This window comes from Engraulis encrasicolus, chromosome 6 (genome assembly GCF_034702125.1).
Source record: "Engraulis encrasicolus isolate BLACKSEA-1 chromosome 6, IST_EnEncr_1.0, whole genome shotgun sequence".
In the NCBI taxonomy this organism is placed as follows: Eukaryota; Metazoa; Chordata; class Actinopteri; order Clupeiformes; family Engraulidae; genus Engraulis; species Engraulis encrasicolus.
The window spans coordinates 20841300-20857080 of NC_085862.1; the positions used below are offsets into that span (position 1 = coordinate 20841300).

Consider the following 15781-nt stretch of genomic DNA (forward strand, 5'->3'; position numbering starts at 1 on the left):
GAGACCCCTGACTCTCCCATGAGATCTTGCAAACTGAGAGAGGTCGGCATTATTACACAGCCCCCCCCCCCCTCCCCTATAACAGAGCGCCCCCCCCCCCATTACAGAGCCCCTCACCCCTACCCCAGCCCTGTGCAGTGAGTCACTACCTCCCCATTACATGTATGCACTTCTGAGGTCCAACCAAAAGTAGCACCACACACCGCTGATCCAACTGAAAATTTTCAATTGCCTGGTCCCCAGCTGAGGGGGGGAGGGGGGTCGGATGGGTGCTGTTATGACTGGTTAGGTAGGCTACTTGTTCTTAAATGACAGTAATGGCAACTTTGTGATTACAGTAATCTTGCAGCATCTTCCTAAATTCAGTGACTGAAAAGTGAAACTGCTATCGAAATGTCTCTCAAGGTAGACGCCCCCCACTAGTTTGAAGAGAAGAAGGGGGTAGACAGGTGGGCCCCATGTCCCTCTTTGCCAAGGGCCCGCTCCAAATACCTTGAATCAGCCCTGGGTGCAAATCACCTGGAGCACACGCGTCCTGCAGCCTCAGGTTGGCAGAGGCGCATCTTGCCACCAGCCGCAAGGCAGGCAGCCGCTTGGGCCCCCCAAGTCCCTAGATAGTGAATAACAGCCCATAATGTACTACAGTAGTGGTGATTTTGGTGCAAATGTTAATTATTTTGCATTTTCGCTTGGGGCCCCATCTGGACCTAGAATCGCCTCTGCAGGTGGGCTCTGGGCCATCCATATTTACCCTTAATTTGACGCACTCTTTTGTAGCGGGTGGTTTTCCACATTTTCTCACTCTATCCACTTATTGTTTGAATGGATCAAGGCTTCAATATACCCTGTTTTTGCAGTGTAATGTGTGTGTTGTAACTATCTGCCGACCGGCAGGAAAAGAAACATTGAACCGTATTTACTCAACGCCTATTCCTCTTCCACACACAGTACCTTTTCCTACCTTTATCTAACTGCACGTTACCACATCCTTTACTTAGTAGTTCCCTTTATTAAATCGATAAGTAAGACATAGCCTATACACACATAGGTTATTTACATAGGCATAGTGCAATATAGGCTACTAGAGACAGACAGTAGATAGATAGATAGATAGATAGATAGATAGATAGATAGATAGATAGATAGATAGATAGATAGATAGATAGATAGATAGATAGATAGATAGATAGATAGATAGATAGATAGATAGATAGAGCAACTATATTAACCCAGCATTAGGCATACAACTGAATTTAAAGAATGTCCAATTTCATGAATGCACCGGATTTGACTCATCATACATCTTTAAACAGCAGGCTATAAGTAGTGTGTATAAATATGAAAGGTAGCCTAAATCTAAATTGTGCGCGCCACGATTACATTTTAAAAGTAATTGAATAATTAGTACTAGGTCTGACCTTGTTGGCACCATGTCGTGATTCAAAAATAGATTCTCTTCAACGGCGCTTGGCTTTGGCAAGTGATAAAGTGCCACACGTGCAAGCACGGGGGAGTGTCTGGGAAGAAGTCCCACAGAGAGGGAGCAAGCGCGCGCGTAACAGAACAGCAGCGCAAACCTCGGGCTAACTACTCGAAAGGGATTAACACGGGCAAATTCTGACTTTCCACCACCCACATCAAACAACATATACATCATTTCCAAGAATTGTCAGTGAGTTTCAAAGATGTCCTTCTGGCAGCTTGCCATTGTCCTTGTGTGGTACTTGACCGGATTTGCGATCGGACGCAGAGCTGGTGCTGAAGACGGCGACATTCTATCGAAAACTAACAGCGCGCGATGCACCTCACGATGTCTGACTCTCCACATGACACAACTGACGGCTTCATTCAAACATCTTCAGGTAAATACAAACTCTGCACTGATATTTCAGGGACTTTGCGGTAATGCCAGTCTATTGGTTAATAATAATTTGGCTATCATTTGTTGAAGAGAAGGGTAGTTTTTATCCACATTTGATTAAACAGCATAACATTCAGGTATGCCCAGGCTATATCGTGGAATGGATGGATGCTACTCTCTTAATCATGACGAGGACCTCTCAAAATTAAGCCATTGCGCCAACTGTGTAGTTTTAAAAGTTTTAAGCTTGTGTATCGTGTGCCGTGGGTGGGAATGTCGTTAAACGCTAGGGTCGCTTTAATTTGAGTGAAATGCGAGGCGTGAGAACAGTTCTGTTCTTTGGGTCTCCGCATCTCTGCCACCTGGGAGGTGGGTTATGAGGCTGGCCCCTGATTGACTGAGAAGAACTCACCAAATTCAGTTCACTGCAAGGTGTAGTAGCCTACAAGGGAGCGGCCACTTCACTGTTCTCTGGCTGGTCGGTGCTGAATTATTGTCAATTAAAGAATTGTCAGAGGCAGGAAGGGTTTCAATACTTCAGCTATCAACAGTGGAATAGAGTATGATTTCCCCTAACATATCAGTCTTTACTGTGTGTGCAGTTATAAGTCAAGTCACCTTCATGATGTAATGTTTATTTTTTAAGGGAGGGCTAAACCACAGGTAGCCTAATTGTTACAGCTGCTTTATGCTGTCATTCACTGTTGTCTTTACCACTCCTTGCTATGGGTGTGGAACAGCCATCATTTGGGAATTTAATTTAGCTGAGTCTGATAATCTCTCTGTCTGTCTGTCTGTCTGTCTCTCTCTCTCTCTCTCTCTCTCTGTCTTTCTTGAAAGATTTTTGGTGAATATGTGGCCTACTGTATCTATGGGGTCTGTGCTAGTTACCTTCACTACAGATGTGATTTTGCTTAGGGGCTTGAGGGAGCTCAAATGCAGCACCGTCTCCACAGCCAGTAAATTTTCGTCCTTGATGTAATTTTCTCCTCTGCTTCCTGGTAGTTTTGGGGATGTGATTTACATGTGCGGGTGAACGGGTGAAAGACCTGACTGTGATCTATGGCGGCTTCCCACTGAGTCTGCTGTCTTAATGCAAGCCTTTAAAAAGCGTGGGCGTTAAAATGAAGAGATTGGATGTGATGTGATGTGACTGTCAACAGAACTCCCCTTAAAAGCAGCAGATGTTGTAAAGTGTGATTCGATAGTCTTATTGGAGTGTGCTTTGGGTGCCGCACCCACTATAGACGCCAGGATTTAATGCAGCGAACCACACTGGCCGAGGACCGTGCCATTTTTCTAGATTTGCAACAGGGAAAACGATTCAACACAGTGAAATGCAGTGTTAATTCAACATTTCAAGAGTACTCTGGGACCAAATACACTCTACTCTTGACGGAGTTAAATTGACTAAGGGATGAATTAACTCTGTTTTTACTGTGAACATGGACTCACATATGGACTCCTTTCCCTGCAAGTTCTGAAACAAAATAGTAGTTGGGTAGTTTCAGTGTCTTTTGCCAATACTGTATTAGAAAACACATTTTCTCACTGGAATACTGTGACAAGAAAATATTTGTTCAGCTGCAAATGCAACCCCTTTTAAAGCATCAGTTACCATTTTGGTCCAGATGCAGCTGTTGAGTTGCAGGTGTCTGTGCTGTTTTGAATCCACAAGGGTATTTTATTAATCCCGTAAAATGCCAACCAAGTCAAATGGAAAGCAAGAAGCAGCGTTTCAATAAAAAATAGACAGAAAAGTAGGCTACACCCAAGGAATAGTCAGACACCCTATAGAAATAGATGTTATCAAAAATTGAAATATAATATATCAGTATACGGAGATTGTAACTCAGGAATGCACATACTTTGAGGACCGTTGGCAGGCTGGCTGCCGCAGTCAAATCCAGAGTGAGTTGGGACTTAAGCACCACCCCGAGCCAATCTCCTGAAAGATGAATAAAATAGATATATACATATGTATAGACAGCCTGGAGGGCTAGATTTAGGCACTTAGACAAATTTCCTCCCGCAGCCGAGCTAAGCTTGCCAGCCTTTGTGAGGGGAAAAATGACATGACAGTATAAGTAGTGCACCCCCCCCCCCCCCCTTTTTCATTGTTCTCTTTGTCCAACTTCCTGCGTAGACAATTGCACAGCATGTACTGACAACATGATACACCAGCAGAGTTCGACAGGTCTGCAAGGAGACAGCATCTCAGCGGTCACCCCAGTCCATATTTCAAGAAATGGACCATTAAACTTAAGGCCACTGTCAGACGCCCCCTCCCTCTCTCCCCCTCTTCCTTCCTCCCCTCTCTGCTCTCTGTCCCCACACCTGTGAACCGGTGGCCCGTTTCAGACAGGGGAAGAATTGATGGGTGGCTCGCTAGGCGTTTGCCTTTCATCTTACTACTGGTGCAGATTTCTTAACCTGCAGACAGATGTCGAGAGTTAAACTTAACACTGTGCTGTTTTTTTTTGTTCGGGGCAGACATGATGGATTTCTGGCAAAGACTTCATGTGGTGGGATTGCGCCCTCAGTGTATGTCTGCCATGGCTTAAATAGCAGCTGCAATCCATGGCACGAGCCTCTCTTCTCTTTCTTTACTTCTCTTCTCTGTTCTTCTCTTCTCTTCTTTTATCTTTCATGATAATTGTTGTTCTAATGACCATTGTCTGGAGTTTGGCCAGTTTTTTCAGGAGGAGGAAGCCATGCATAACATTTCAACACACCCAACACGCACACACACACACGCAGACACACACACACACACATGCGCGCGCGCGCGCGCACACACACACACACACACACACACACACACACACACACACACACACACACACTTGCTCTCTCTCTCTCTCTCTCTCTCTCTCTCTCTCTCTCTCTCTCTCTCTCACACACACACACACACATACACAGACACACACACACACACATGCGCGCGCGCACACACACACACACACACACACACACACACACACACACACACTTGCTCTCTCTCTCTCTCTCTCTCTCTCTCTCTCTCACACACACACACACACACACATACACACACTTCATGAAGTTACAAAAAATCCCGTATTTTCACACCACTTTTGACATGTAGTAGGCCTTTATATAAGTTAATACCAAATGCATTGCATTCCTCTCCTTTCCCTCTCTCTCCATGATAAACATTCAAACACCCTGACATGAGATCTTATCTTCCCATTGCCTGGTGAAAGCAAAGCTCTCATTAAGTAATGAGCAAGTCAAGATTACCGTTTACACTTGGCTCCGTTTCTTGACTGGCCTCATATCTATGGAAATATTGGAGAAAAAAAAACATCCACTGCATTGCCTCTAATGAGGCACCGATGACACAAATGCATCGGCAGGGCTGGACTGGTAATCTGGCATATAGGGCACTTTCCCGGTGGGCCGACAGTCATCAGGGGCCGATGCTTTTTTGTTTCTTTGTTTGTTCCATTTTTTTCTGCACAGACCGCCCCACACTTTAAATGGAGCAGCCCATCAGTGCATCCTTAATGTACAGTGGACTGAGCTCATCATAGTTGTCGTATAGGCGTGCAGGTGAGGGGCTGGTCCATGGCAAAAATGCCCGGGCCAGTTTCTGTTCCCACTCCAGCCCTGAGCATCGGTGTGTAATAAAAGGCCTGGCGTGTTGTGAATAGGATCACGACGGCAACAATGGAGCCGACGGTGGTGATTATTATAACTACGTGATGACAATGATGGCACCTTTCACAGCAGCGACAGCCACAGGATAAACAGGGAAAATATATAGCGTATCCCGGCACCCTGGAGCCCTCCACTTAATAATCCCTCTCTCTCTCTCTAAGTATAATTTGCCAGAGGAGCATTTCTCGGGAAGGGGTGATATATTGCGGGGAAGTCCGATCTCTAATGAAACAACAGTGGTTGGCTGGCTGCTGTAGAGCACTGTAGATTAGCAGTGGGGCTGTCTATAAAAGCAGATTTTTTTTGGTGCTTTTCTGGCCTTAAATGAGGCTGTGTTACTAGTCTGACCGAAACACTTAATGGTTTTCTCATAAGTCTAAGCATTTGCACATAGTCACCCTGTGCACTTTAAAAAAGTGTTCAGTTGTGGTATTTGGAGAAGTTATTGACACGCAGAGACAATTAAAGTGCCCAGCAAGAGCACTACTTTAAAATGGATGTTTATGGGCGCCGGATGGTGCGGGAGGTTGGTGGTGGTAGTGGTGGTGAGTGTGTGTGTGTGTGTGTGTGTGTGTGTGTGTGTGTGTGTGTGTGTGTGTGTGTGTGTGTGTGTGTGTGTGTGTGTGTGTGTGTGTGTGTGTGTGTGTGTGTGTGTGTGTGGACAAAGACTGAGTTGGGGTGGGTTGTGGGGGGTCTGATGGCAGTGCAATTTCACACTCACTCCTTGCTGTGCATTAACAGTTACATTATATTTGACCGGGAAGAGCTCTGGGGGGAAACATGACAAACCTGGCCCTCTGAGTGATGGCTTTTTCGGGGAAATGACGTTGTCAGTGTGTCATGCCCAAAACGGGACGCAGCAGTGTGTAAATGTGGGGCCGGGGTTGGTTGAGGAGGAGAGCCACATGATTATAGCGTGTCACTTCAGTGTGTGTGTGTGTGTGTGTGTGTGTGTGTGTGTGTGTGTGTGTGTGTGTGTGTGTGTGTGTGTGTGTGTGTGTGACAGAGAGAGAGAGAGAGAGAGAGAGAGAGAGAGAGAGAGAGAGAGAGAGAGAGAGAGAGAGAGAGAGAGAAAGAGTGTGTGTGGGTGGGGGGTGTTTGCTTCCACAGCTGTAGTGATCAACAAGTAGCAATTTTACACCCCAGGTTGTTAAGCCACCACTTTCTTTTCCTGGGAATGATGTAAAGGGATACAAATGTCAGTAGTCGTAGCTAAATTAATTTACATAGGAAACTTAAAGGAACAAAATAGTATTAAAATGTCATATCATCATCATCATCAGACAAAGAAGTGAGCAGGTGGTGTATGTTAACTGACCCAACAGAATGTATTCTACACCAGTTAATAAATACTCTGTCCGGGTATATTTTATATGTTGCTTTACAGGGTTTCAATGAATATTGATGCCAACATTGTCCAAGCTGGTGTGATAAAGGCCAGATGTGTGTAACATGCACATTACAAATGTTCAAGTTAGGAGCGGAACACACATAATGGTTTTGGTTCCTAGGCCACTAGCACAGCTTGGGTTGATAAGGGTGTCTAGGCAACGTGCATTAGCTGCTAGGTTACACATTGAGCACACTCATTGTAATGACTCAATATTTGACTAAAACATATGCCAGGCTGAAATGTCAAACAACAAGGTCCAGACGAATTCACTTTACTCTTCTTCTTTCTAAGTGAAGTCTTTTCAGGAGGATGGAAAGACAATTGGTAGCTTGGATATGGTAAAGTGCACAATTTCCTGTTGGCCTTTCCAACTTGTTATTTTACCTACACTTTGTGATTTTTTAAAAATCCAGATGGGTGACCTCTGTTGTTTATGTCCTGATATACTTTATGTTTATATATTGTTCAATACTATTTATGACATCATTGGTGTGCACAGCCCATGCTCTCTCTACTTAGGTTTAAGGATAGAGATTTCCAGTGAAATGGAACGCAGAAAAACACTTGCTGGCTTTTTATCTCTATCTGCGTAATTGTCAGTGTGGCTGCCTGTTTAGTTGACATGTCGGCCTAATTGAGCTATTAAATATGGCGGGCAGTGCTGCACGCATGAGGTACTTCACTAGAGTACAGGGCCCCGTTTACAGTCCTTAAACCATTTCCTCCATTTCCTCCTGTCCACATTCAAATCGTCTTGCTTTCCCATGCAGGATTTATTATGTCCGTACCCTGCTTTACTTTTGTTCCCTTACATCTAACAATCTCTGTGCGCGTGTGTGCATGTGTGCGTGTGTGCGTGCATGCGTGCGTATTTGTGTGTGTGTGTGCGTGTGTGTGTGCGTGTGTGCGTGCGTGTGTGCAGTATATCTATCTTTCTGTCTTGGTCTGTCCAATCTCATCTGCTTCCTCCTCTTGCTCTCCTCCTCATTCCTCCTCTGTGCTCTGATCCTCTGTCAGTGTCAATCCGTGTCTCGTGTAGCCGCCCAGTAAATGGTGTAGCATGTCCTGTGCCCGGGGACCAGATGCTCTGATTTGCGGAGCGGCAGATTGGTGCAGGGTCAGGCAGCGGACCAGGAGGAGAGAGGAGAGATGAGAGGAGAGGAGAGGAGAGGAGGGAGAGGAGAGAAGAGGAGAGGAGAGGAGGAGAGGAGAGAGGTGGAGGGAGAGGAGAGGAGAGGAGAGGAGAGGAGAGATGAGAGGAGAGGAGAGGAGAGGAGAGGAGAGAGGTGGGAGAGAGAGGAGAGGGGTTAGAAGAGACGTGGAGAGAGGATAGGAAAGAGAGAGGAGAGGAGGGAGATGATACGAGAGCGAGGGGAGAGGGAAGAGAGGATAAGGGAAGTGGAGAGAGGAGAGGATAAGAGGAGAGGAGAGAGGTGGGACAGAGGAGAAAGAGGGGAGAGGGTGAGTGGAGAGAGAAGGGAGAGAGTCGCGGGGAGCAGCGGAGCGATGACGTTACTCGACAGCTCCAGACAGAAACCATTACAATCAACCCCACACCGTTTACCAGTCACTATAATGGCAGAATTAGGGAAAAGTTAAGTTGGCTAAATGCGTTCTGAAAGACCCTGCCTTTGGTCCAGGAGGTGCATTGACTGAGAGATGGAGGGAGAGAGAGAAAGTTTGGCAGAGAGAGAGAGAGAGCAGGAGGATGGGTGGGGGGAGGGGGGTATACACTACTTTTCTATGATGTGAAGTCTGTGACCCTGCAGTGTTACTGTGTACAGCTATGTTTAGTTAATGTCCGAATAGCAATCACATTTCACATTTGCATTTGCAGTGTGCTTCTGAATGTTGCCCTGAATATGCGCATACATACCCCTACTGCTGCCTACAACAGGTCGCTCTATTCTCTGTCTCGCTGTATGGTATTATGGTAATTGTATGTGTAGCACTTTTGACTTCAAATTCTGATGGATAGGCAGACACAGCGTAGCAGAGAATATATGAGAGCTGCATATGAAAGGGACAGACAGTGTAAGGCAGAGAAAGATTGACTAAGTGTGTGTGTGTGTGTGTGTGTGTGTGTGTGTGTGTGTGTGTGTGTGTGTGTGTGTGTGTGTGTGTGTGTGTGTGTGTGTGTGTGTGTTAGAGAGAGAGAGAGAGAGAGAGAGAGAGAGAGAGAGAGAGAGAGAGAGAGAGAGAGAGAGAGAGAGTGAGGGAGAGAGAGTGAGGGAGAGAGAGCGCTCTTCCACGTCTGCCCGGGTTAACCCCCACCCTCAATTTCATGCAGCATTTTTGCTGTCAGAAGTCGTCCAGTGTGTTTGGATGGGTTGGTGTGTATGTCTTTGTGGTAAGTGTCTTTTCTCCCCCCATCCCGCCTCTCGTGTCTAGGGTGAGTACAGTAAAACAGCTGCACATGTGGGCCCGGGCCCGGGGTGCAGGAGTGCAGAACAAAGCAGAGGCCCGACCACTTGCCTGACTGACACAAGCAATCAGGTCGCTCCAAAGGGACGCTGTAGATGGCAGCCGATGACGAGAGCCGACAAAGGCCATGTCTCCTCTCCTTTCGCCTCGGCCCCTTCTTTTTTCTCTCTCTCCCTCTCTCTCTTTTTCCCGCTTTCTGCCTCTCTCTCTCTCTCTTTCTCTCTCTCTCTCTCTCGCCCGCTTTCTGCCTCTCTCTCTCTCTCTCTCTCTCTCTCTCTCTCTCTCTCTCTCTCTCTCTCTTTCACTTGCGCTTTCCATGTCTCTTTCTCCTTTGTCTTGGTCTTAATTTTCTTTCTCTCTGCATCACCCTCTCTCTGTCTCTCCCCCTCTCTCGCCTCTCTCTCTCTCTCTCTGTCCCTCTCTCTCTTTCTATGGGTACATTTTCATCTCCTTGTCTCCTCTCCTTTCGCCTCGGCCCTTTCTTTTTTCTCTCTCTCCCTCTCTCTCTTTTGCCCGCTTTCTGCCTCTCTCTCTCTCTCTGTCTCTCTCACCCGCTTTCTCTCTCTCTCTCTCTCTCTCTCTCTCTCTCTCTCTTTCACTTGCGTTTTCCATGTCTCTTTCTCCTTTGTCTTGGTCTTATTTCTCCTTCTCTCTGCATCACCCTCTCTCGGTCTCTCCCCCTCTCTCGTCTCTCTCTCTCTCTCTCTCTCTCTCTCTCTCTCTCTCTCTCTCTCTCTCTCTCTCTCTCTCTCTGTCCCTCTCTCTCTTTCTATGGGTATATTTTCATCTCCTTGCCTCCTCCGTTTCCTCTCTCCATGCTGTCTCTTTCACTCCCCCCCCCCCCCCCCCGCCATGATGATATCTCTTTGATGATCTCTTTGTGCTGTCAGGACTTCCTGTGTATATGGCCAGTGCAGCCCGGGAGAAATTCCCATGAACGCCTATGATGCTCTGCTCGCTCGCTCGCTTGCTGGGTTTTCATGTAAAGCAGAAGGCAGGCAGTTCAGCAACCCACTGGAAGGAAAGCAGAAATAGACACAACATGTTTGTTTTGGTGCGAGGACTTGCCACTGGTTGAAGAGCTGTTTTCTTTTTTTTTTTGGAGACAGATGTGTGTGTTGTCTGGTTTATGTCAGTCTAGACTCCTCTTGAGAAACGCGCTTTCGGGGACCTGTGTCATTCAAAGTGGTGTGCGTAAGCCGTGCTTTAAACAAGACCTTATCACCACAATGCATCTTTTCATCAAAGGCTTCAAGATGATTCGCTGCAGCTAAATGGTTATTTTGGCGGATTAGGAACAGGTTTCAGTGTGCAGCCACAGGCAGAATTACTGATTCCCCCCTCAGATGTTACATTCAACATTCCTAAACTTTCAATTTGCCCACAACCCCCCTAGTCCCCTGCAAAGACGTCCAAACTTCTATTTACTTGACAACAAATATGTTTCTGTCCCCCTACTGAATTTGTGCTTAAGTTTCTCTGTGTGTCGTCCATTCCCCCGCCATGCCTTGAGTTTCCTCTCCCTAAAAGCTCATTAAGGGGACTTTGAGGCATCTCCAGGGATGATATTACTTGGAGGCAGCCCTGCTGAGATAAGGACTTTTTTGGAGCACTGCAAGACGCTGGCTTTTCAAACACAATGGCTATTCTTCACCTGCTTTGGCATAATTAAGAGCTCACAGGAGTGGGCTGAGAGATTACGTACGGAGCATAAAATGAGTTTGAGTGGAATAAAGACTGGTTACACAGTAGGGAGTGTTTGGGATGGGGCTGTGGGGGATAAGGGAAGATAAGTGTTTTCATGAGCAGGTAGTTGTATAGCCGTTTTTGTTTCGGTGGCTGTTTTCAGTTTTGCAGAGTTTTTTTTTCATGAAGCTTCTGTTTTATAAAAAAGGAAATTAGATTTAGTAAGTGATTTTGACAGATGCTTAAGTCCACCTCACATTCATTTTCACTGGTTCAACCACAGTTAATTTTACAAAGTGCCTAACCATATGGGACTGGAATTAATGGCCAAAAGAGAGCATGTCTTCATTTAGCGTGGAAAATGGTCTGGCCAAAAAAATGCCCCAGTTGTTGTAAAACACAGAGGCTAATAATAACATGGTCAAAATAACACATTATATCCCTCTAAATTTAGACACTGGCCTTTTTCTCTTTCTGGTTGAAATAGTTTTCTTCTGGAAAACAGACACAGGCTTGCCACCATCACTCCGTCAGTTGTTTGTGACTGACCTTTTTTTCTGTCATCGATATTCCAACTGTTCATGTGGTCAGGTGTTGACGTGCGCTAGAGCCTGTGGCTTGAGCTTGGGGCCCGCGGTAAGAAACTCCCATGTTTACAGGCTGTGTGATTCACATGTGCCCAGCCAGACAGCCCTCGCCCTCCTCCTCACATTCTGCTGCAGAGCTGAGCGGCGCGGAGGTCACACAATGCTGTCTTGTGGGCGCAGCCTGGAAAACATGGCACACGGATTAGCCTCCGAGAGGTGCTGAAATGTCGTAATATTAGACATGTGACCACACGGCGTGGGGGCAGCCGTCCTCTGAGCTGGGGAGGGGGGCACAACAAAAAACGTCCTTTCGTACTATTGGATCAAGGCTGCTGCTTCTGCTGCTAGTAGTCCATTGTAGAGTTGATGTAATGCTCCTCACACATATGTAATGTTTTAACATTGGGTTTTTTTGGACATTGTCTCAATATTTGTCCAACACCTCTCTCATGCTTTCGATATTTTCCCCTGTTTAATGTTCCCCCTCTTTCTTCTCCCTTTCTCCCGCAGAGTGATGGTGTTCTGGGCTGGTGTGAGAGCCATCGGCGATGTGCACAGGTAAGACAGGCTATCTCATTCCATCCTCGCCGGGCTTTGAAATAGTCAGCGACAGGGCAGCTGACATGGGTGCGGGCCAAATTGGTCCGTTGTTCAGAGGGCAAGGGAGGTTGGGGGCGAGAGCATTGGGACACCATTGCGTCACCATTGCATTGTATTTATTGAGTGTGGGGGCCTTTGAGATGACTTTGACCCAGGCCTGAATGAAGTTGTCAGCGGCCCTGGTTAGCGAGCGAGAGAGCGAGCGAAGGAGTGAATGCCTGCAGGGCCCTGCGGATGCAGTCCACAGTATTTCATCTATCACACACACACACACACATACACGCATACACGCACGCACTCACACACACACGCACACACACAGAGAGCGGTCCTGCCCTCCCCTCCCCTTGATGCCCCTCTAGTGTATTGAGGCTTCGAAATTCAATTTTGCTCCATTAGGAGGAAATGGCAAAAGGTCAAAGTCTTTACACGAACCACATGTCATGAAGGTAGACCCAACACAGCTTACAAGTGTGTATGGGGGACTACTGTAAAGCTATCATAGCCAAACACTGACAGAGGAAGAGAGAGAGCGACAGGGAGAGAGAGAGAGAGAGAGAGAGAGAGAGAGAGAGAGAGAGAGAGAGAGAGAGAGAGAGAGAGAGAGAGAGAGAGAGAGAGAGAGAGAAGCTTTGTGCCCCAAGGGTGGTATTGAAATTGAAAATGAACCTTTTTATACAGATCAAGGTTTTCTTATTATTGCCCACATCCACAACACATAACCTACCCCTGTAGTAAACTCCTGACCAAGTAGAATTGCGGTTTATTTACAAGTTGCCTTCATCAGAAATGCATTGGATGTGAACGAGACTCACTGACCAGAGGTTCTCACTGCCTTCCAGGCACTCTGTCTGGTTTTTCAATCAAGTCCGACTCCCCTCACAAGGTGACTGGTCTTGTGTCCCGTAAGGTCTTATTGTTGTGTGCCTTGACACTTTTATGTAAGAACTGAAAGCCAGGTCCGGTGCTTTTATGATTGGTTGTCCGAGGTCCTCATAAAATAAGCAAGGTCAGTTAAAGAACATCAGAAGGAACCGCTTTGGCCAATAGACGTCTCAATCACTGAAAAGCTGTAACAACATCAAATAACTTAAGACCAGACCCAAAGACCAGGGACCTTGTGTACTAAGACATGTGTGGATTTTCTATTGAATCTTTGCGTATGTGAAAACCTGCAAAGATACATACACCAAAAATGCAGATGTATCTATCTATGCAAGCAGGTTTTCATGCACATTCTAGTGAGTACATTCAATATCATTTCAAATTCAGTTAATGCACTTTTTAACATCAACTCAATCTTAGAAGTACATCCAAGGTTTGCGTGAGAAGTTACATTATGGAGCATTTTTTGTTCGTAAGCAAGCTTTGTACATGAGGCCCTTGGACTTGGGTTGTGAAAGAGAGAGAGAGAGAGAGAGAGAGAGAGAGAGAGAGAGAGAGAGAGAGAGAGAGAGAGAGCGAGAGCGAGAGCGAGAGAGTGAGAGCCTGTCACACTCTGGTCTCAGGTGGGCCACTTTGATCCCGCCCGCTGGCCCTTTGCACTGTTTTGCTTTCCCAGTGAGGCTTGGTGCCCATTTAGTGTGTGTGCCACATGCATGTTGTTCTTCCCTGTTCAAGCAGAGCCCAATCAGAAATAATTTGAGGAACTCAAAAGTAGAGGAACAACGCATGTATGCTTGCCAGCCATGTGTAATGTCGCAGGACCTATTTTGTCCCACAAAACCCAGTATTATGTATGATGTGTGATGTTAATCTCTTACTATCAGGGAGCCTAACAAACATGGTTAGCTCGTTAATAATAATTGCCAAAGCCAGGCCTATTTTGCCACAAATCCTTACCACCACATCACACACACACACACACACACACACACACACACACACACACACACACACACACACACACACACGTGCGTGCACACACACACACACACACACACACACACACACACACACACACACACACACACACACACACACACACACACACACAGGCACACAGGCACACAGGCACACACATTTAGCCCTGGGGAGCTGGGGTTAAAAGTGCCTGAAAAAGGTAAGAGTGTTCCCTCTGTGAAGTCCGTATTTCTCACACCAAGCATTTGAGCCGTCCTAATTGCTTGCAGATGGAGGCGGCCCTCCCCCAGCCCTTCCAATAATAGGGAAGGTAAATGTTGTGCTTCTTATAAAAATAACGACAGCCATTTCACATCCTCAAGTGCTGAAACAGCTCCTCTTAAAGAGCCTAGAAAATTAGTCGCTGTTTATTCACTTAAGACCCATGCCAGGAAGCCACTGTTTTCTTCTTTTTTTTCTCAATGTGCATTTTCCCCCCGGTGCGCTAATTTATTGTGTTTGATTTTTAAAGGACTTTCCATGCTCTTCTTTAAAAAACAAACACACACACACACACACACACACACACACACACACACACACACACACACACACACACACACACACACACACACACACACACACACACACACACACACACACACACACACACACACACACACACACACACACACACACACACACACACACACACACACTTTTAAACAAAAAATAGAAAAGACCCAGCATCTTCATTCACACGGGAGATATGCATATTAAATCCAGTGAAAGACAGACATCCCCCTGCACCTTATTTCCAACTCAGTAAAAGCCCCGTGTTCTCCCAAAGAGAAAAAAGGCAGCAATTAAGTGATTAGCTGTATAAGGTAACTGGGTTTTTTTTATTTGATCACCAGAGCTTATTCCTCAGCCCATTCCTCAGTTCTGTCTGATCCCGCCTGTCAGCCAGGTGACCTGAGATGGCCCTGCTTTGAAAGTCGATGTCCGATGTTCCCCTTTCTCCTCCTCCTCCTCCTCCTCCTCCTCCTCCTTCTCCTGATTTGCCCTGCGTGGCCGGTGTGACCCCACATGCTCCTGACCGCTGCGTTGGGCCTGGATTAACCTCTCGGGAACCCCCTGCCCCTTCCCCTTCTCCCCAAAGGGGTGGCTGTTTCTGGCTCTGAGGGATTAGAAAAGCAGCTGGGGGGCTTGGTGAGGGCGCGCACCCCCACGGGCCACCTCCACCCCCCTGACCCCCACCCCCACCTTCACCTCCACCTCCACCTCCACCCTGCCTCTGCTCCAACTCAAGCCCAGGCCAGGTCTGTCACCAGCGGTCGCCCCCTCACCACCCCCATCCCATTCCCACCTCCACACGCAACTCCCCTCCACCTAACCTCTACTTAGGGTCTTCCCTCTGTCACCAGCGGTCGCCCTCCCCGCCTATCACATTCCCACCCCGACATGGCACGCAACTCCCCTCCTCCTAACCTCTTCTCGGGGTCTTGCCTCCTCCTCATCTCCTCTCGGAGTCCCCCCTCCCCACCTCTCCTGTAGCAGGTGAGCTATCGGCTTGGTGTTGACCCGTGGTGCTTCCCCGCAGAGTAGGACCACTTGGGGGACCATGGTGATGGAGGGGTAGCAGCCTGTGTGGTCATCCTCAATCACTGGGCTCTGGGCTCTGGGCTCGCAACCTCGCCAGTG

The 15781-nt window shown here is 47.1% G+C and overlaps 1 protein-coding gene across 1 annotated transcript in view; it reads left to right on the forward strand.

The window, feature by feature from the left end:
- The first annotated feature begins 1547 nt into the window (after positions 1-1547).
- anos1b (anosmin 1b) overlaps positions 1548-15781 on the forward strand; it is a 76412-nt gene continuing 62178 nt past the window's right edge. The window contains exons 1-2 of the mRNA XM_063200874.1: positions 1548-1862; positions 12146-12193. Of these exons, the coding sequence (XP_063056944.1) occupies positions 1686-1862; positions 12146-12193 (225 nt within the window). The 5' untranslated portion in view covers positions 1548-1685. The remainder of the gene's footprint in view (positions 1863-12145; positions 12194-15781) is intronic.